Below are 23,548 nucleotides of genomic sequence, written 5' to 3'. Positions count from 1 at the left end.
TACTCTAACACTGATATTCTTGATAAAAGAGGGCATGTTAATGTTAATTTATATAACAGGACACCTAAGCAGATCCTCTAGACCACCTGCAGATACATAGCACATTCTGAAGAGCAATGCAAGGCTATAAATATGCATGGCATGACCTCATTCATATTGTTCTTTCATAGGACTCAGATCTTCAGTTCAACAAAAAAAGGAAGAAAGTAACAAAAGGAGGAAGGACTGTCTTTTGGTTAAGAACTAGGAGACAGGAAACCTGGATTCTATTTTTTGCTCTGCCACAGAAGTCCCTTGCAGCAAACTTTCCAGCTTTGGGGTATCAAATCAAGGAAGTGATTTTGAGAGATTAAATGCTACAAAAGACTTAACCACAAGTACCTAGATTTGATAGTCGTGTTTACTTTCTCTGCCTCACCTCCTTCATCTGAAGCAGTGATAAACATTCTCATCTATATCCCAATGAAGATGTAAACTTCCACCAGAAAACAACATAATAATAGTATTAAAACCAGAAAAAAGAACTAAATATAGACACCAATTAGGTTTATCTTCCTGGTCCTCACACTCAAAGTATTCACCTTTTATAAATAAACAAACAAAAAAAGACCTTTAAATAATCAGCATTGCCCTCTGTTTGGATCCAGTTGAAATCATAACTGCAAGTATAATCTTTCATTTTTGTAGTTGGAAGGATGTTTAGACAATGCACTAAACAGTCCAGCAGTATTGCATTTCCAAAGATCAAGACAAATTCTCTCTGCCCCGAGCCGATTTCATTTTCAAGAGTACCTTCAAGACAGACAGCCCAAACTTCAACATCTTTCAGCAAGATTAAGTTTTTTCTGATTTATTTTTGTTTGGTAGGTTTTGTTTGGGAGGGTTTTTTTGGTGGTGGTAGTGGTTTTTTACCTAATCTCCCTAAAATACCCTCCTTTAGTCCTTTTTTTAAAATATGTCTAATCATATTTCTCACAATTGCAACACTGAATGAACATATAATCCAAGAAACAAAGTGTCCTATTTCACTTTGTTACGAGTACTCTTTCTTTAGCTAAATGACTTCAGATTCAGTACTCCAAATGTGAATCTTATTTTACTATCCAATATGGAAAGCACAAGAAACCATGACTACAATGCAAAAAACTTGAGTAAATTAAATTTTAATTTAAGGAAAACAAAAAGGCCAATGAATTTTCATTACACAGGAGGCGAGGAGAGGAAGAGAAGAGAAAGGCAACTTCTTTTACATTGGCTTTCCCATCTGGAAAAACTCATCAGAAAAATGGAAAGCCAATACCAATAGAAAGATGTGAGGAAAGGGTCAAAACATTTTTCAAAAGCTATACTAAAACAACCCTACTGCAGAATGTATACATCTCTAAGGAATATATAGACATCTCACGCTATAGTGAACTGGCCATCACTGATGGCAACAAATTATTTTCTATGGTTCTGTAGGACTACTGACAGTTTTTGGAGAGTAACTAGATCAATTCTTTGTGAAAGTGGTCCACTTCCAACCGTTTTCTGTCATAAGAGACAAAACTATCACTAATTCTAAGTTCCTAACTCACTGAAACAGGAATATAAAGTTTCTATAACAATAATTTGTTTTTTCCTCAGGATAATGTATATTTTTAAATACTGTATCCGTAGCATTCTAGATGTCAATTAGAGAAAGTAGGTCTGACAGTATGTTAGAAAACCATTAGCATAGTGACTCAATACTCTAGAGACTCCAATACAAGCTGTGATTTCCCACAAAATCTGAGGAGTGAGAAGATTGTAAACAACAATTCATGCAGCACAGACTTGGTTTAATGCCCCGGTTCTGAATTCCTTATACAGCCAAGAGAACTGTTGACTTTAATGGCTGCTGTGGAAACACTTGGAATCAGTTTGCTTGTGTGGTACACTTTTCCTATGGAGACAGATATACTTGCTTGGGAATGTGTCTGCTTTTGCTTCTGAAAGATTCTGACCTAATCACGAAGCAAGGCATGGTTGTGGTGCTACACAGGACTAACTTCAGCTGGATTTGTGTTACCTTTTCCCTGTGACAGGACACAACAGCACATGCCTTTAAAGTGAATTCAAGTTCTTCTCACAAAAAGTGGGAGCATGAACTGGAATCCTGAGACAGGCATATATCCTAGACTTGGTTACAGGAAAAATAAATAATAAATAATCCTTGAATCTTGTTAGTTATTTTGAAACCAGACTTAATCCTTTTAAATTCCCTATAGGATCCATATCACTCCTTCCTCTAACCCAGAGAAACAGCTTAATCTCACATAAATTGCATTTCCTTGGAAAAGCTATTATGCTGAGTGTTTAAAAAAAATTAAGAAAAGCATTTTGTATAGTTCCTGGACTTTATTGATCTAGCCCATACTGTTTCCTTTCTGAAAAAATCTTAAGGTAAAAACAAATTTCCTCATTTTCAGTTCCAGCCTTCCTTGTGCCTTCACTTGTCTGACTACTGACAACTTCATTCTGCCCATCTTGTTACACAGACTTTCTCTGAAATAACCCTCATCAAAAGGAAAAAGGATTCTCTTTCAAAATAAACATGGAAAATAAGCACTTCATGTATACTTGGGGGTGGTGGAGAGTACGTATTTATTTTTAAATTTCACTATATAGAACTACCCTTCTGAGCCAAGTAGTTTGCCAGAACACAGTGCTTGCTATATGGGACTTCTCCACATCACTTCTTGTGCTGAGATACATCACAGTGTGAGCTGATGTAAGGTGGCATGGTTTTGTTCACATCGCATGGCAGAGTTCTGCTTCCTTAAATGCAATAGAACTGACTTGCAGGCAGTTTCCTTTTCCAGAAATCTCTAGCCTACAAAATTCGGTGCTTTTCAGTTCCATGCTGTTGTTACCTTTGAGTCCTACTCCACATTTCCAGTTGCTAGCATAGAGAGTCTGCAGCTAATTTCCACATCTATGTATATGCAAACCAAACTTGCCACCATCAGCCTGGATCAGCTCTTGACATCCATGGGACCTAGGGCCTTTGGTTCTTTTTGCAGCTAGTTTTCTACTACAGTAAGAGGCTTCACTGGCCAATTTTGCAACCAAAGCTCCTGGCATAGCAGTTGGCTTTAACAACTTCTTTGACTTTTTGATCCAGGGTTCAGGTTCTGGAACCCATTAGTTATCACCAAGCAATTAACCTAGACATCTGGCACCTTATCTGACCACTAGGTTAGCCTGAGCATTTCCATTGCAAAATCATTAGTCTGTCTTCACTACTGCATGCATCTGAAGCGATATTCCATGGCTCCATCCCATGGAAGAAAATTAAACTTTTAAGTGAGACAGAACACCTCACTGCTGTTTATACTAGTCTCCTCCATGCTTGGCTGTTCAAGGCTTCTAGGACTGACTGATTTCCAATGCAAGTTTTGGCTAGAATCTAATGAACAATACCGGTTAGCTTGACACCTGGGATCCCCAAACTATGTTCCTCCACATAATATTTCTTACAGAAGACAATATACTCATGTGGGCTTACTGTGACTATGAGCTTAATGGCATTATCAAAGTATCTGCTGGAAAACTTGGGTAGGAAAAGGTAGAGAAATATCAAATTCCTGATGAAGAAAAGCATCACATTTAGAGATTGCATGTCAGCAGCTAGTTAATTATGATAAAGAATTACAAAGGGACCTGAAGAAAGAAGTCTAGGAGAAAGACTGAAATTCCAATCTTTTTTATTTCTGATTTTATTCCCTCATTCAGCAGCCCTCACCACACCCTCCAAAAAAAAAAAAAAAAATCAGTTGTGCCACATATCAAGACTGTAGTTCAATGAGAATGCAGAAGGCTATTACATTCATTATTCATTTTTTCCTTTTCATAGAACCTCCATTATGCTAGAAGTGAAACTATACTATGCAGATACAGCTACGAGATGCCAGCCAACAGCTAGATTTTAAAAACATGTTGGTTAGTAGACCCACCAATGTCTCTAGTCCCACCAGGGCACCACAGGCTGGAGAGATTATACTATAACCTTAATATCATTAGTATAGCTACACCTGAAGAAAGTCAACCAGGTTAAAGAAATTGATATTTATAGTTTTCAGCAGTCTTCACAGAGTGAAGAAAGTTCCAGTGATTTCCATCATGACAAACAACTGATCCAGCAAATACAGTCACATCTCTACTGCAAGTATGTTCAACCGTTTAAAATGACAACTTCATATTCACTGTCATGATTTACCAGGCTGCAAGTATACAAATTTGCAAATGCCTTGAGAAATGCCTCCCAGATTTCCACATTCATTCTCAACATTTTGTATGAAAATTACCTAAAACTGAGTTTAAAAAATGAGGTTTTAACATCTTTGGATCCTCAAAGGAAAGTGCAGCTGCAGCCTTAGAGGCATTTAATCACTCAAGTCTGGGTGACAGAGTGCACCACTTACCGCTGAACAGGTAACGGAAGGGAATCTAAGTGGTCCTCGCTCTTAAAAGCCATATTTATCCTATTCTTATGTGTACTTCTCCATAGGCTGGAATCTAGAAAGAAAACAAACAGCCATTTAGTAAACCTAGAAATACTCAGGCCTCGTCAGCCCACTGTGACATTGCATTCTGCTACTGATCTGTGGAGCTAACTCACTAAAAACAATTCAAAAGGCTTTTTTTTTTTTACCTCAAGCTACCACACAACTCCAGCAGATAACCAAGGCCATTAAGTATCTTTCATGGCATAAGAAATATATGGTTTGCATATTCCTGAACTTCCTGGACTACTGCACAGGTCAAAGCCATCTGGGTTGAACATTTCTGAGTTAATATCAAGTTATTACATCAAATTGTTATTTAGCCTTATTTATTTTGAACTCTAGAGGAAATTGATTTAGTATGATTGTAATTATTCATGTTATTATGAGAAAGATTGCAAGAGAAAGCAAGTGTACGCTCATTTGATTTCAGGATCGTTTATTTAGTACTACATCTACAGAAAGACCTTTGATGTCTAAGTTCCTGAAGTATTGGATCCTTTCATGTTTACAATTTCATTTTTCTATCAGTTTGAAGTGCTGTACACATCTTTTTCCTCCATGTTTTTCCTTTTTACCTGGTGACCAAGAGATGCATCCAACCACTAATGTGCTAGAAAGAAGCAAGAGGCAAGGAAAAAGAGAGACTCCTTGTTTCACAAAAAGGAGGGGTGGCTCTCTCCCTCCTCCTTTGAATTAGCCCCATCTTATATTATGGCATTACCTACTATAGATCAACGCATATTCTCAACAAAAGCCAGAGAGGACTTATTCTACCAGAAAAAAATGAAGTCACTCCCACTCATCTGTATAGTTAGAGGAAAACTAATGCAAAATATTTTAAGGGAAAGATTAATTCATGACTCGGGATGAACAGGAAGGAGATGAATGAATTTGGAGGAAGAGACAGGAACAGCGAGGAAATGATGCTTTCTTAGATGTGAAGCAAAAACAGGGATCAATGGATCTCACTCTTGGAGAAAATACTTTACACAGGAAATCAATGATCTTTGTGTCACCAACTGAGGCAGAATGTTTTTGATGTAGCCAGTTGTGAAATTCTGCCATTTGGTTATTGGCTACATTCTGCAAGCTGAGTCAGCCAGCATTTAAGATATTTGCCACTCCAAATTGCTCTTAATTGACACAGAGTGGTCCTCAGCATCTTTTCTAGCAAACTGATCTCATTGCTAATGCATGTCCTTGTTTTTTCCCCCAAGATTCCACAAACATTGTCCCGAGTACATAAAAGTATTACAACCGAAGCAATGCATTCACATGCTCTGGCCACTATTAGCACCAGATTGCTTTGGTTATGGTGTTGTCCTGTGTTCCTCCCTACTCCCCAAATTTTCCTGGAAATAACAAACTTGATCTTCTTAGTCCAATGCATCTAATGAAGGAGTGTATTGAAATATGGGAGAAGAATCTGTTTAGAAAAAAAAATAAATAAAATAGGCAGTTTAAGTGTTACTGAATTCTCTGATTTACAAAGACTATAGATATTTGATAGACTGTGCCTGAAAATTCATATGCCCATGTATGAAAATATTAGTGTGTATCCTTCTGCTCCCATGACACATCAAGATCTGAAAAACGAGCTTACTGTTATTGAGGGTTTTTTTAAAGCATTTAGCATACAATGCACAGACTTCAATAACAACTGGAATAAATCAGCTATCTGCATTTCTTTTTACTAGTAGAAATTTGTTGTCTCTTTAAAATTTAATACAAATAATCATACAATCAAGATTTACTGGAAATAGCCAGTTATCATGATTATCACTGTCTTTGTTTGGAGAAGATATCCTTAATGAAAGATGAACACATCTGCATAAAATCTTAATCTCCAAGATGAATTTTCCTCTCCTAAATCTTATCATGTAAAGGACCAAGAAAATAGTCTTTCAGCCTGCAGAAATACAGACTTCATGAACACTAGCTATCTCCTGCTCAGCATCAGGCACAGGATTGACCTTCTTATGCTATCAACACAAAATCAACAGCTTCCCTCTGGAGAGCTAAAGCTACTTCACCATTAGCTCAGCCCACTAACAATTTCTACGCATATAAATCAAAGCATCTGCTTGTACTCCATTACTTGTGATCAGTGACATAATGTACACAGACATGAATTAGATTATTGCATGATATTGTTCCCTATAAATTAGAAACCTGACAAAAATGCAGCTTTTTATATGCTGTCTTCCCACAAAACATACATTCATATTATGGCCGAGAGCCTTTAAAAACATGATCAACTCCTACTTAGAGGTCACTGATGCTCCAGGAACAGTAACAAAATGCCACACCAATATCTTAACCAAACAGTCTGTCTCAAGACTATGATTAGATATTAGCTCGATTTTTTAAGCCCAAGTTAATGTTGACAACATGAGGAAATGCTCTTCCCAAGCACCTGCCAGTCTGTCAGAGAACCAACTGTACCCCCAGGACAGCAAATACCACACTAGCCTGCCTAAACCCATGACTACAAGAGAAGTTGGAGACCCGGTGACTGATACAGTACAGGCTTCTGGTCCTGCTCAGAATGGCTCCTCCACATGCTGGGCAATTACAGTGCTCAGTGGCAGACATTGTTCAGTTTTCGATGTTCTCATTCACCTTTCCATGTAAGGCCAAGATGACTGTACTTTCTAGTAAAGACCGTGACAGGACTGATGAATCCTTCTGTTTACTTGATGTTGCTTTTTATTAAAGGCCACAACATGGTGTTGAGCTCTAGACCTTCCTAAAAGGAAGGTCTCCTACTGTAGCTGACCATGTAGAAGACCACCTAAGCTTCACCTCAGGTCAAAGCAAGAAACTTTCAGAGTATCAAATGTTTCATCTTCTACAAAAACCATCCTTCTCGGGGTCAAAGACTTCTTTACTCTGGCCAATACACAACAACAGACATGAAAGAAGAGATATACACTGTTAGTAACAGAAACACATACACTAGCAGCCTGTCATGAAAACCTCTCCAAGGGGACTGAAACATGGGTAGGGCAATGTGCACAACCACTGCAGCAACTACTGTTTGAGTATCTGTGCAGAGGCACCAATAAGTTCAATAGCTTTCACACAATGGCTGTACGCAACTAAAACTGGTGGCATGCACCTGAGCACACACACTCAAGGATACAGAAATTGTAAGCATATGCCCACACGCCTTTTAATCCTTCTCACTAGCTGCTTCCTCACAGATGGTGGAAACAGTGTGGCTGCAGGCAGAGCCACAGATCTGAAATGGTGCCTGAAGTCAGAGACCTTTCTCCTAACAACCATTTACAAGATGACCCTCCAACTTAAAATTTCATAAAAACATATGTTTTGTATATATGTTATGCATATATATACACACACTCACATTTATTAAGTATATACATACTAACAGGCAACATTAGAAGCGTGGTGCAGCAGAGGCTAATGCTTTTTTCGACTGGCTTCAGTGGCCACTGTAAGGCTCACAGCTGGTCAGAGAGGTAAACCTGCACCAAAAAAATAACACTACTTGTAGTTTGCAATACTGGTCATTTTGGTACAAGCCCAAGTAACGCTTATGCTGAAATAATAAAATTTACATTCTTGGACTTTCAGAAGGCCAGTTTTTTAATACCTTATATAGAATTTTACATAAATAAATGTCTGCACATAAACTTGCATCACAAGTATAAATAACGACATAATCAGTTTAGTTCTTCTGGTAGATAGCAGTATGTGTGTATGGAATTAGATGTATTTAAGGCAGCACTCTCTCCTTGTGTCCTTCATCTTTCTCTTTGTCATGTCAACACTGAATTAGATTTTAAGACGTTATTTCCTCATGTTTACTAGATAGATGTAGGTAAGCAGACCACAAACCACATTTCATTCCCACTGAAGACAGTCAGTCCAAAGCTTCTTTCAGAGAACTACTACACAAGAGGAAAACAAAGCATCACACCTGAAACAGCACATAGGCATTGCTCACAAAAAAAAAAAAGCAGTGTTCAGCAGAGGGTGTGACCTTCATGGCCAGAAAAAAAACCACAAAAAAACACACCACTAGGAAGAGGGAACTTGTTTATATACAAGCACCAGGCCCTGATGCTGGCAGCTGACAGAGAGTACTAAAAACAGCTTTAAAAACTGTCAAACTAGCCCACCTATAAGTTAAAGAAGGAGGAGTCTTATTGCATCAGGCTTGGCAGCACCTGTGAAAGCTGTGCAGTGCCCCCTTAGCACAGCAATGTAGCTGGGACCTGCTAAATCGCTGGTTCCCCAACAGACTCCACCTGCCTTACAGGAACTCCCAGCTGGGAGCCTCCTCTTGCTTGTGTCTGTTTAGCATTGGAGAGCAGCTTCTACAGCACAGCATGGCTTTTTAGCATCCTACAAAAGATGTTATTTCTGCTAGGAAAACAAATTCCGTCTTGTAAAATCTTCCAATTTAAATTTCTTTGTCGTTCAACATGTTAGCTTATATTTAACAAGCTCACAATTAGGAGGATTTTAGTAGTGAGGATTCTGTTAGAAAAACATCCATGTCCAAAAGTATCACAGTAGTAGCACATATTCAAGGTGAAATAAGTGTGACTCATTTACTCCTACTACTGATGGTCCTAAAGTTCTCCATCACAAAATGATGTCCTGAATAATTAAGCCCTGAAACTCACAATTAAATTCACATTTTTGAGCTCATTCACTGCACACATGTCCACCCTTATACAGGCTTAGATCAAAAGGCAAATCCATGAACTTTTGCCAATTCATTTCTAACCCCTAACATCATAATTTCAACACTAAGAACATTTTAAAATAAGGTCAATCAAGAGCATCATTTCTCTTTCTGAAAGACAGAAATCCCAACATCTAACCTTTGATTGTCAAGAAGAGCATGTTACCTATAAGTAATATGGTTAGCCTGAGAATAAGAAGTCATTAGCTAAAAGTAATTTCAGACTAGATATCACTTGATTAATATGAACAGTTCTGTAGTAAACTACAATTTCTGTTCTGCCAAACAGTACCTGTCCTTATTTTACAATTCTGGGAGTCTGGGAATCATTAGCTATTATTCTCCTGGTACACAGAATAACTGTTAATAGAATGCCACAAATCAAATTAAGAGTAAAATTCTGACAGCATTTGCGATAGGTCAGAAAGTAAATACATACACTCTGTCCTACAGCAACACATCTGGTCCATCAGAAGTTTTTCACACTAACCATTTGAGGACTCGGGATCCCGTTGTCATTTTGTATTAGGCTTATATAGACGTGAATTAATTACAATAGTAAAAGCCAACTCAGAATTAAGCTGGCTGTCACAAATCTAAGCAGCTATAAAACCAGGAGGAAGAAATAATGAAGAGTCCTTCAAATGATGCATTAAAATGGGTTGTATTAGCATAGGATCATATACACAGATGTATGTACCACAGTCCTAGAATGCAAAATTAGAAAAAACTAGAAGAGGGAGAGGTGGGAACAGGTGCTACCTGCAGCATTCATTCATGGTAGCCACTCTTAGTGGAACCAGTAATCAAAGAGGAAACACTGCCAAGTAGTTTGTGTCTTACACTTCCAAGTACAATCTGAAGCATAAATCCATTTTCACTCACACAGGGGTTTATTTTTAATACACATTTCTTCCCATCTTTTCTGCAGAGAGGATCTCCTTTTAAACAAGTCTCTACCTTTGACAACGTCCCTTTTTATATATCATAGAATGATTTGGGTTAGAAGAGAGACCTTAAAGACCATCTAGTTCCAACCCCCCTGGGATTGGGTAGGGATACCTTCCACTAGATCAGGTTGATCAAAGCCTCATCCAACCTGGCCTTGAATATATAAATATATATTTATTGTATAATATAGTATATATTTGACACATTTAAATATATTATAGTATTATATTATTTTTATATTTTCTAAAATATTTTCTATTGTTATTTTAAAATTATTTTATATTATTTCTGTTATATCAGATATTTATAAAATATATATTATCATATATGTGTATATTAAAAAAGGGGTATGGAGGTGTGTATCTAATGTAGCCATTCATGTAAGCTGAAGCCTGTGCTGCTACTTTTGTGTTCTGGATTTTTCTCCTCTTAGCCTTACTGTACACAACTATACTTTATAAATGAGGGGGGAGCAGAAGAGGAAAGGCAGATAAAGACCTATCTCAGTTCAAATAGATCATCCTGAAAATTACAAGGAACATTACTTTGTAGATCTTAAGACAGCACAAGTAACACAACATTGCCAACTGCAAATACTGGGGCTGGGGAGGGGGAAACAAAAAAAGAAATCTGAAGCCAGTCCCACTCATCTGCATACAGAGTTTGATTCCTTCAATTCTGTTCTGGTTTTAGAGCCTTCAGGATGCCCTCCTTGAACACGTAATTTCTTTGCAACCACCACAATGCAAAAATCTGGTTTTAAAGCAAGGGATGTTGGATTGCTCATTCCATTTCTTTATTTTAACAAGTGAATCATATGGAAACACACTAAGTAGAATATCTGCAATGCAACCAGAAGATCTGATTGCACAGAAGAGGAAGCACAGACCCATTCAGGAGAAGATCAGGTTCGAGAACATCTACAGAACCTGAAGGTGCACAAGTCTGTGGGACCTAATGAGATGCATCCGTAGTTCCAGAAGGAATTGGTGGATGAAGTGGCTAGGGCATTTTCCATTGTATTTGAGAAGTCATGGCAGTCCAGTGAAGTTCCCACTGACTGGAAAAGGGGAAACATAACCTCCAATTTTTAAAAAGGGAAATAAAGAGGACCCAGGGACCTACAGGCCAGTCAGTCTCACCTCTGTGCCCAGTAAGATCATGGAGCAGATGCTCCTGGAATCTATGCTAGGGAACATGGAAAATAAGGAGGTGAGTGGTGACAGCCAGCATGGCTTCACTAAGGGCAAATCATGCCTGACAATTTTGGTGGCCTTCTAAGATGGGGTTACAGCATTGCTGGATAAGGGAAGAGCAACTGACATTCATCTACCTGGTCTTGTGCAAAGCTTTTAACACTGTCCTGCATGATATCCTTGTCTCTAAATTGGAGAGACATGGATTTGATGGATGGACCACTCATAGGATAAGGAACTGGCTGGGTGGCTGCCCTCAAAGAATTGCAGTCAACGGCTCAATGTCCAAGTAGCAACTAGTGACGAGTGCCGTTCCTCAGGGGTCAGTGTTGAGACCAGCACTGTTTAACATCTTTGCCGGCGACATGGACAGTGGAATTGAGTGCACCCTCAGCAAGTTTGCCAGCAACACCAAGCTGCGTGGTGCAGTTGACCCGCTGGAAGGAATGGATGTGCCATCCAGAGGGACCTTGGCTGTCAGGCCCGTGCAAACCTCATGAAGTTCAACAAGGCCAAGTGCAAGGTCTGAGGCCCCCAACATGAGGACATGGACCTGCTCAAACAGGTCCAGAGGAGGCCATGAAGATGATCAGGAGGCTGAGAGAGTTGGGGTTGTTCAGCCTGCAGAAGAGAAGGCTCCGGGGAGACCTTATAGCAGCCTCCCAGTACTTAAAGGGGCTACAGGAAAGCTGGGGAGGGACTCTTTATCAGGGAGTGTAGGGGTAAGACAAGGGGTAATGGTTATAAACTGGAAGAGGGTAGATTTAGATTAGATGTAAGGAAGAAATTCTTTACTGTGAGGGTGATGAGACCCTGGAACAGGTTGCCCAGAGACGTTGTGACTGCCCCCTCCCTAGCAGTGTTCAAGGCCTTGTTGGATGGGACTTTGAGGAACCTGGTCTAGTGGAAGGTGTCTCTGCCCATGGCAGCAGCATTGGAACGAGATGATCTTTGAGGTCCCTTCCAACCCAAAACGTTCTATGATTCTACATTGGGCAGGTAATCCAGTTTTCTCCATGACACGGAGATTAGGAATGGAGGAGATCTATCACATGCACTACAGTCACTCTTTTTGCCAAGGCATGAGTTTTCTTACAATGTATCTTTAGCAAATTTTCCCATTTAGATATAAAATCTCTAGAAGGATGCAGTTTACATCATAATGACTACATTATGAAAATATTTAAAATAAGGAGATAGAGAAGGGCATAACAGATTAAGATTTCCTTTCTCCCCCTCCATCCCCTGAAAGTTATTTTGGGCAAAAAGCCACTGGACTAATCACTTAGCATCTTTTTTTTTCAATCTTATCAGTGAAAGTCTTTAAAATCTCCCCTTCTAGAAGGGGCACACCAATTTATATAGATGGCAGTATTATGGGAGCAAACTGATTAGTGGTCACATTTCTAGCAATTAGCATTTTAGAGGCAGTTGAAAAGAATTTGCTTTTGAGGTTCAGGAACTGAATAATAGGTGGCAAGTTGGTGCACTCCAGAGCTATATTTTATCTTTTGTGTGATGCAGAATAATCACCATATAAAAATGTTTATTGGTTCTCAGAGCAGTATTAATGCAACTTGGTACCGTAAAATGCTAAGAAGTATAACTCCTCTGTATTTACACTTCCCTTGCTTCCTGACAGACTGCATAGTGCTTTCCCCCGCTCCCTTCTTAAACCAAACAGCCAATTTGACATCACCTGTACCAACACAAGTCTCAATAGGGGCATCCCTGTTCCTGGTCACCACCTCTTGGTTTTAAAGGTATTTCTGAAGAGAAACAGATAAACAGGCTGTCAGCCATGGTGGTGCCTGCATCAATGGCCCCTACATAGTACAAGGGCTTCCTCCTCGCCAGTTTGCCATCAGACTGAAGAACAACTCCTCCTCCTTTTACTTTTTTTTTTCTTCCATGCCCACCCCCGCCATCCCCAACTAGATATAAAGCAGCAACTGGGGACATGCCAGCTGTAAATGCAGTACCTCACAGGTGTGGCTCTGAGGGCCCCCACACCACCTGAGAGGGGAGTCCCCAGCTGCTGCCCACCAGTTGGAACTGGTAAGCTAAACCCCAGCAGCAGAACCCAGCCCAAACTGCACTGCCAGGCCAGCAGCCTCAGGGCTGAGCTGAGGAGGGGTTTGCAACCACCATGAGGGGGACCACGAGGAAACCACTGCCAGCACCACCTCAACCTCCTAGGTCTCCCTGAAAATATGGGCAGTTGAGGCCAGGCTGGGGGCTCAACCTCAACATCTGTATTAGAGGTCAGAGGTTTGTGTCGGCTGGCAATAAATTAATTCAGGTGAAATTCCCCTGCTTTGGTCTGATTTACCCTTGACACCATAGCTACATGCAAACAACATCCAGTCTAAAGGATTTCATCTTGTCCCCTCAACAGGAGCTGGGATCTTGTGTCTTCCCAGTCTCTGTGTGGAGAAATCAGAAATAAAAGGGCTGTTATTTCAACTAGACATTTTGTAGGGCACAAAGAAAAGTAGGAGATTTTTGCACCTTACCTTCTAAAGCCTGTACAAGTGTAGACTACACTGCTCTGAAGAAATGCCTACAGGTTATCATGGTTTTCTGTTATTTGTTAACATGAGGCTTTTAAGTGTAATGAAATTACAGCTAAGATTCATTATTTCCCCTCCAAACATCAAAAAAAATCCCAGAAGGAGCTTAAAATGAAAAGAAAGAAAAGAATATTATCTCCCTATCCAGGCAGGAAAGAGAAACAGAAATTAAGTGACTTACCCAGAGTTAAACATGAGGCAAGTACAAATTGAAACCAAATATGCCAGTGTTTAATACTGTAAATAAGTACATAGAGAAGACAATAACATTGTATTTAACAACTTCAATGAAGGTAAAAAGAGTAAGGACCTACACAAGTAACTCGCTGCAAGGAAAGATGACAATAATAGCTTTGCACATCTCTCTATACAATTCATTTTCCGTAATGAAAAGATTTCATCTTCCTTAATATCAATTCTAGTTAGTCATACAGGCAGTCTGAAAGACATCTTTACTTACATTGATATTCCTCTAAAGAACAAAAAAAAAATATCTGACATTTTAACAGAGATGAGCAAAACAATATTATTAATTCAGGTCACAGCCCACACTAGCCAAGTCTCTATTGGAAGTATCACAAGGCATTACCTGGTAAACAGTGATGGTATTTTCAAAATATTTGCCAGAAGCTATTAAGTTTTTCATTTTACAGAGTTAATATCCAATTGCTCTTTTTTGTCATAACTCCAAAAACCTTGAAACCAGCTTTAGACCAATACAGATAAACACACGTTCACCTAGAAGTTAACACAAACACAAAAGGCCAAGAATAGATCTCTAGTCATTGAGCAACCTCTCTATTTGAATTACTAATAAACTGGATAGTTCTATCACTAAAGTTTATCATATTTTTTTTCCCCACTTTCCTCAACATAGTGTGGAAAAGAAAGAAAAGGACATCACAGAGCTACAGAAAAATTAAAATAGAAGAAATAAGAAATGTCAAAGTTATTGCCTGCTAATAAGATATCTCAACAGAATACAAGGAGATCCAATTTAGCAACAACCAAGAAACATGTAAAACACATGTGATTGAGTGATGTACTTTCAATCCCAGCTCTCCAAACAGTGATTGTCCTCCACTAGGTTATCTTCATACTAATTGCAATCTCTACCGTTAAGCGTGTCTTTATCTAGATAAAGACAACAAATCCAGTAGACAAACACAACCTTCTTCCTACAAGCTGAAAAAAATTAAAATCAGGGTATGCTTGTGAAATTACCTATACACAAAAAATACGAAGGTTTGAGCTGGCAGCAACATTTGAGTGTTGTTTCTATTTCTTGATTTTTTCTTTTAGTAACTCCAATTAACACTTCCAGACAGCCTGTCAGCAGAACTGTGTTGCCTAGTCATTATAGTTCTACATAAAGGTCAAGTAATAAAGCAGCAGTGGGCTTTTTCTATTTTTAAGGAGAAAATACTGCATTTATGTTTTTGAACCACAGCCAAAGAGTATCCAATCACCAGACATTTTCTTCTCCCTCTGTCCTTCACACAAAACAACGTGAAAGAGCCAAAAAGCTGTAATAACAACACAGATAAGGAATCCCTAGCAGGACTAGAGGCAAAACTGCTCTGTAGGATCATTGCTGTATTCAATGTCTCAGGGGCAGCTGTAACATGACCAGAGCAAATCCAGAAATCCCTACCAAATCTAAAGGCTGGGGGGGGCACTTTGCAGCCTGTACACATTAGATCAGATTTACACCAGAGATCAAGTTGTTTCTTGGGAACTGCTTGGAGCTGGAAGTGCAAAGCCTATTTCAAGTCAACATGCTGCACTCAGTCTTTGTGTCAAGAGCACTCCTGAGCCCCTGGCTGCAGAGCTCCAAAAGGCCAAGTGAAAAAAGTTCAAATGGTATTAGCTGATGTAATGGCAGTTTTCATGGGGTTTTGTGGTTTGGTTTTTTGTTTGGCTTTTTTGTTGGTGGTGGTTTGTTTGGGTTTTTTTAGTGTTTCTCCCCTGTCTCCCTCCAATTCATAGGCTGAAGTTTTAGTATGGAAGGGTCAAGGAGGAGAGCACAGGCAACAAAACAATAGGAAGAGACACAAGGAGAGAAGTATTGTTTGTTAGCAAGGTTAGGTGCTGATGGATGTACATGTGAAGAACTATGCTGTACCTGAGAGCTTATAACAGATCCTAACAAAACAAAGCTGGATGCCCTTTTCCCGAAATGTGTCTATCAATGAAAATCTTGCATGACTATGCATTCAGTGGAAATGGGAAAGAGTGAGCTTCATGGTTTGCCACTTACACTCAGTGCAAGGACAGAAACATTAGTACAGAACAGAGGGCTTTATGCTAGGCCTTTTGTTTTTTGTCTTTTGTTTAAAATCCAGCTATGCTGTAGAGTCAACACAACATCCTGAATCAGCTTATAACAATATTAAGTAATATACATCATAACTCTGTTTACACATTACCATTCCTACAAATATTGTAGCTCAGTAGGGACCTGTGTAGTTTGATTTTAAAAAGTGACTACTACATGTCACAGTACTTTTACTTAATAAAGCCCCAAATGGAAGGTATACAAGCTATGCTCATTGATACATCGCATAACTCCCAGATACATACCAAGTTACTGGAGCCCAGCAACTTCACATCTATCAGCTAAACTACAGTAACTGTGCTCCTCAGCTGATGTTCCGTAACCTATTACACAAAGGAACTGGCACACAAGTTTTGAGTACAGGATGAACTACTTCACAGTCTGTTCCAGGACAGCTGTATTATTTATTCTCATGATTTTTCTAAAGAGTGATATTGAAAGAAGAGAAAAATTATCTTCTAAACAGTACAAGTCTCACTGCAGAAAAGGGCTAATGTTTTGATAAATATTTCTCGTTATTATCATGAGTTTTTAATAGTTTGTGACGACACAAGTAGAGACACAGACACCAGAATCAGTTGGAAGTATTGGTCCTAGAGCCAAGCTTTTGCTGTTAGCAGCCAAATTCAATGAATTCCTAATCATTAGCCTTAGGAGTGCTCAGATTCCAGACTTTATTTTTCCTCCCCATAGAAAAACACAACTGTGACCTTGGTTTTTTATCCACAATTTTGGCTTGAGCCTTGCAGTTATTTATGACTATGCCACAGAACTTGCTCATTAATACTACACTGAAAGTCAAACAAACGGATTCATGTTAGATTCACATTTGGAAAGCAGTCTGTTTGCTCCCTTCCGATGCAACTACTAACCCTCCAGACACAAGACTGGTAAAACCAAGGAAATCTTTAAGTGTGGAAGTTCTCCATGAACTTCCATTCCCAGAGATCTGGTGTTGACGATCTCAGGTGTGATCACACCAAGAGGTCACAGAGATGATCTACTGCCCTGAAAACTTCAGTCTTCAAGCTTGTTTCTGTTGTTACCTGTGATATGTGGGCTATGGAACAGACCATCTCCCATTTGCAAGAGTAGACAAGTAAACTCCAAATCTCTCCAGAGAGCTCATTTCACTATTAAAATACCAGCATTTTTCCACCTACCACCTCAAGAGAGAATTTCATGTTTAAGACTTTTATACATCTCCATTTTACATGATCACCCTCAGAAAATTCTACTGATCTCCAAATACCCATCATCTCCCATTATTGCCAATGCAACTGAAGCCAATAATTGGCCTCAGCAAGAAGAGAGACATATACCTAATCCCCCATGGGGACACACAAATTCCACCTGCAAATAGGGCTTTCATTATTCTCAGGGTGCCTAGGCTTAGAGATGCTAACAACAATCCAACATTTACATCAGCTGGATCCAAAGAACTGCCTGTGCCAATTACACTTATGTTATACCAGTAAATACGTGAGGGCCATGCATGTCAAATAACTGGGTAGGTATTGCCAATACCCATCTACTGATGTGCCAGAGCTTTGGCATCCAAGAGGAAGAAGGATCTGCCATCTGAGCAGTCAGGGAGAGAGTCTGCCCCATCAGCAGTAGAGATTGCACATATAAGTTTTTCTGGAGATACACATTATCTGGACAAGACTCAGCACAGAGATTTCAGGGGAACAGCCCATGACCCCTCTCAGTCAGTGCTCAGGTGAAAGAACAGGATTCCTGAAGCCACATGCCATCTACATCCATTACCACAACTTGAATGTCATGTAGGTAACTTGAGGCTTGTATAGATGGGCCAGCTTTGGTAGTTACTGTCAATATGGACCTCTGAAAAACTGTCCCCAAAACCAGAATCAATACTTATACAGCAGTCTCAAACTTAAATGTTTTTATTTATTTAAAGATGGAGAGCTATGACCAGCAACATGTACATGCAAGTAAAAAAGTGACATCCTTGAATTGGAGGAAAAAATTTAAGTTACTGCAGTGGTAAATGTAAATCAGTTCTGAGACCCAGCCACCTAATTATCCATTAAGATATCAAAAACCAGAGTCTTTTTTAATTTAATAGTCTTCTAAAATAGAACCCAAGAAAATGCTAAACATTACTCACGGTGGAACTACAGGACAGAGCTTTCGACTCATGACTCATCCAATAAAAGTGAAAGCAGTTCATAAGCAGATTCTGAAAAGTTTCAAAGCACAAGATGAATTTACCTTTAAAACAACATTTTAGTAAGAAGGAGAAAAAAAAATATCAGTTACAGGAAACAGGGTAGTGGTTACAGCTAGGGAATGAAAATAAGGAAATTGTTCTGCTTCCCACAACATGGTTTGTCACCAACTCCCTCACGGCGACGCAGCAAGTTATTTAAGTTCTCCATATTTTGAAGTAACCATGTATCAAATTCTTCTACTCTCTTCAGTGCAGTGACAGATCATGTTTGCAATGGGGGGGGTGCAGGGCTTTTTTGTTTATTTACAGCCCTTGAACCTCAAGTTGATTTTAAAATATCTGCCCAAATGTAATTCCAAGAAATGAAGAGCTCGTACATGTGAGTTGAAAGCCTAGAGCACAGAAAAAAGTTTGGGTTTTTTTTTAAAAAAAGTGAAATGGTTGACCACTGAGAGGAGATGATTAAGAGGGGAATTCAATAGGAAATAAACATGGAAAAATAGGACAAGAACCTTAATGTCCTAGAACCCCTAAAAGATTAGAAAAATAAAACAGAGCAAAGTTAAAACTCAGAAGGGAAATGCTTTTTTGTAAAACGTGTGGCACTTGTTCCCACAAAATCACTGTGACTCAGAAGCCGGTATCACGTAGTCACAGAATGGTTGAAGAAACATCAGTAAACTTCAGAACTAAACATTCTTATGGGTAATATAAACTACCAAAGTTACAATTAAAATAATTTTAAAATCAAGTTTCACACCTCAAGACAGTTGCTACCTGTATTGCATCCTCCTCTTAGGATGTCATTGAAAGTTTAGCTTCTGATTTCAAATGAATACCAATCTTTTCCAGGGTAACATGCAACTGAATGGAAGAACTAGATAGAGCCAGGAGTCGTCAATGAGAAGGACAGAAGCATTAAAGTACCCAACAGCCCTCCACTGACTTCAGCAGTGAAATAAGCCAAAAACGTATTGTACATTTAGCAGTTAAGATTGACTGGGACCTTTCTAAAATTACATATACAAAATACCAACTTCTGCAAATAATTATCAGGTCATATACCCATAAAAGTCAAGAAAATATATTTTATTACCTGCTCATCTTATTTACGGAATAGAGCCAATATTAGTCAGCACAAGTAGCTGCTTGCAAGCAAGAAGGCTTCAATCAGTAAGGAAGGGAAGTAATTAAAATGAGGGAAATCCAAAACACAGTTATACCTACTAATCATGTCATCTAAATTGTACTGGTTTATTCATTAAAAATAAAGCTTTGAAACAAAGATGCCATATTTTATGCAAGTTCTTGATTACCTTTCTGCCGAGGGAGCATGTAATTTACAAGAAAGAGGACTTAAAGCTTTTAAGTGCCTCTGACTTAATTCAGCATGCTGTATTGATGGTCCCATTTAGATGATTCCATTTTAGGCCCCTCTAACGCATTAAAGGCATGACTTACTCACATCCATTTGGCTAATGATCCCCTACTGCTCTAAAGTAAATGACAGCTATTTACAGTAAATTATTCAATTAGGTAGAGGGAAGTGCAGTATTCATTTTATATTGTTTGACACGGCAAAACAGAAGTGTGCAAGAAGGCAGGTGGGGCATTTTAATCTTTCAGAATCAATTGTTTAATCCACAGCAAGAGAATAAATATACTCCGCAATACTTGTCAGCATCAGATTTTTATTGTAAACATTGTAAGAGAGACCGAAGTGTTGCAGCTCCAGATAATATAATTCTGTCCACTTCAGAAGTAAGTCATCATATAATGCAAGGATCACTAGTAACCAGCATCTTTTAAAACTGCTTTATTTTAAGCACAGTTTCAAGTAATACACAAAGTATCTATTTTTTTTTTAAAATACATGCTAGCAGGAGACCAAATTTCAATTTTTTTAAAAAAATAGGGATGAGCAATTATCCTATTTATTTGTAATGGGATTTATACTACTAAGTGCCTACCTCACTTTCAGAAACAGAACTGAATCTCCCAAGACATTTGTATAGTGGGGTATTTTTAATTCATGAAATCCCAAGAAAGGACAGCTCAGCTGCCCTCACAAATTAAGAGGGGGATTCAGAAAAATAATCAAATAAAGGACAAGCTAGAGAAGTGCATGTTGGGGCTAAAACACAGCCTAGAAGAAGGGAGAACAATCACACTTTGATAACTCAAAACTAGTCTTAGATTTGAAGACCTCTTCACACATTCTTCTCTTCTTTTCCAGGTGCTGAAGGGTGTGCTTTCATGTATGAGCACACACACATTACAGTCCCCACTGTATACATGCTAGTGTGGCCACCACACCTGGAAAAAGGCTGAAGCCATGACTTTGATGTCCCCTGTCAAACCCCTGCCTCATGAAAGAGAAAATCATGGAGAAGTTCTCCTTATTATGGGTACGAACACTAGATCCAAGGTGCTGGTAAGGCTACTATGCATCCTGAGCCTGCCAGTGACCATGCTTTGCACAGTTCTTGGGCCTCCTAGCATTTAATACAGAGGAGAATGAAGACGAAATTTGTCTGAGCCCTCCTGGCTAGCCCTGACTTTGGAGAATTTCTCTCTTCCGCAAGCCCAGAATGCCTCAGAAAAGTGCCGAGCACCCCAAATAGAAGAACACTTTCCTCTGGCTAACCTGCCAATGCATTTAATTTTCTACAGGCAGAGGGCCAAATTCAGCAAGCACAGCTCCTGCTAAGTTTAATGGGAGTTGCACTTGCCTATGCCAGCAAGTGAAGTTTGCTGGGAGACTGCAGGCAACACATTACGGAAAATACAACTGTAGCCAGCATCTCTATTCAAAGGATACCTTTAAATGGACTACTCTCTTTTTTTTTTCCTTGCTGTTTCAGTTCTTCTAAAGCTGCTGGCACAATGAAACCCTTTCTACACTTAATATGTATTCACTCACTTCTATGAGCAAGAATTCCAGAGTGGCTGTTTGTAATGATTAATTTAGTCAAAAGACCAGCTTACTGCAACTAGACTATTATGAATTTAACTGTCATTTGGTCCCTATATACCCAAAAGTTCTGGTCAGATTGGTCAGGAGGCCTCCTACACACACGGCTCTTGAATTCCTAAGGTTGGTCTGTATTTCAATGGCTCCAGAGCTATTTTCTGCAATTCAATACTTATTGCTTATTTTGCTAGCTACCTTCCCCCTCTTATGAAAGATTTAGCTTATTTTAATTTCTAGCTCTACCAGAACCAAATATATTAAGCAAATTTTACTCCAGATTCTCAGTGGCTCTAAGCTATGGATGCTCTGCCAATTTTTACTAGGCAAAGATTACTCCATTATTATTTGTAGAAACTCAGAAATCCCCTCCCTTTGAAATACCTTCTAGAGGCTGTAGTAATACAAGTAATAGCAATAACAATTCTAGACCTTAGCAAACCACACTCTGGTCTTTCAGTCTCTAGTGGCTATCTCTGCTTGACCTACACCTCTTCATACAGTGTCTTCCTTGCCCAACCTCCTGCTCTCAGACTAAACATACTGTATCTGCTGACATTCCCTCTGGTGCACAAGTGGCTTGGACTTACATTCTTTAAACATGCGATGATCCTCTCAAATGTTCCACAGTTAATTTCTGCTGAAAAATTACCTGTCTGAAAGGTACTGAGTTAAACCAGATTGCAAGCCAATCCTTCATCTCCTAAGAAGTTAAGAATAGTGAAAACACTTAGCATGGCACTTGAAGTCATCTAGGAAGCCCAAACTATTACAATAACCCACCACAGATAAAAAAAAACATCCAGGAATAATGCCAATTTGGATCCACATTTTTAATTAACTTAATTCATTAAGTTAGACTTCTCTACACCAAAAAACAACATTTATATTTTTCTCATTCTGAAATCCCCCAGACAGACAAACGGAGCAACTGAGACATTCAAGGTACGTTGCCAGTAAAGCTGCTACACATCATAGCTACACTGAGCAGTACTGAAAATGAAATATTGAGTGTACAAAATAGTATACATATAAATAGGCTGCTTGGATTGGCAAAAGTTAGAAGATGCTGAAGCAGAGGAGGCAAGAGGAGTCAATGTTGCACTTCAGGTTTTCCCTAAACTCTTCACAGAGAAGTCCCCCAGGGCCAGCCCCTGGTGCATTAGCTGCCCACACAGCCGGTGGGAGCACAGCTCAGTGGGCCACTCACACCAGGGGTGACAGCATGGCCAAGTTGACCTAAGAATATGGCTAATACTGTTGCCAAGAAAATATAAGAGCAACTACTGGAAGCAATGACTTGGGCTGGGATGAGTCACTTGACATCATCTCCTTTCAGATGGTAGACAGGAGTGTTGAGGCCCAGGGACTCACGGCTCCTGTGTCCTTGTGACCATTTACTGCCAGTCCCTACTGTCCCAAGCAAGAGCCCTGTCCCTGTTGTGCACAAGTTTCTCCAAAACAAGGACATTAACTGCTCCAGACTTGATTCACAGGTATTATTTACAAAGCACCCAAACATCCCTTGCCGAGAGGCAGACCACAGTAAAATTATTCCAAAATACAGTACAATTTCCCTCCACCTTATGCAGGTGCACTGCATTTTCATTCATACTACAATTAACAGACATTACAGGTCAGGCACACACATCAGCTAGAAAATGGCACGATGATTAGTTAGCCCAACCCTACTCGCATAACATCAAGCTTTGCTTAGTTCTATTTTGAGGCTTTTTTTCCTCAAAACCCTTGGCACTGTTTTCTAGCTATGGTAATACTTAGCTAAATAAAAGAACAGGCAACACTTCCACATGAGATATTGAGTATGCCACCCTATAATAGTCCCTCTCTCTAATTTCACAATTCATACATGTTTAGATTAAAGTATACACAGAGCATTTTTAATAGAACTGAGCACAAGGCAGAACAATTCCCTGAGGCTTTTCAGGTCTCCCACAGTGTCAGCAGCTGTTGAATACATCTCTGTGGAAGTCCAGCAATTTTTAAATTTTTTTTTACATTTTCTTTCTCAGCAGCCAGAGGTCACCTTCTTTCTCACAAGTCCCGTGAATG

At 39.2% G+C, this 23,548-nt stretch overlaps 1 protein-coding gene across 5 annotated transcripts in view; it reads right to left on the bottom strand.

Annotated features, from left to right (window-relative positions):
* Nucleotides 1-23,548, bottom strand: part of INSC (INSC spindle orientation adaptor protein) — a 123,090-nt gene that overhangs the window by 80,687 nt on the left and 18,855 nt on the right. For 3 of the 5 annotated variants that reach the window (XM_074885004.1, XM_074885006.1, XM_074885002.1), the window contains exon 2: nt 4,446-4,539. In XM_074885004.1, the coding sequence (XP_074741105.1) occupies nt 4,446-4,498 (53 nt within the window). In that variant the 5' untranslated portion in view covers nt 4,499-4,539. Of the gene's footprint in view, nt 1-4,445; nt 4,540-7,924; nt 8,021-18,441; nt 18,514-23,548 lie in introns of all 5 variants that reach the window. The other 2 variants (XM_074885003.1, XM_074885005.1) reach the window with 2 other exon arrangements.

The sequence above is a fragment of the Strix uralensis genome, chromosome 15 (genome assembly GCF_047716275.1).
Source record: "Strix uralensis isolate ZFMK-TIS-50842 chromosome 15, bStrUra1, whole genome shotgun sequence".
Taxonomy (NCBI): domain Eukaryota; kingdom Metazoa; phylum Chordata; class Aves; order Strigiformes; family Strigidae; genus Strix; species Strix uralensis.
The sequence above is the reverse complement of the archived record's forward strand: the minus strand, read 5'-3'. Positions and strand labels throughout refer to the sequence as shown.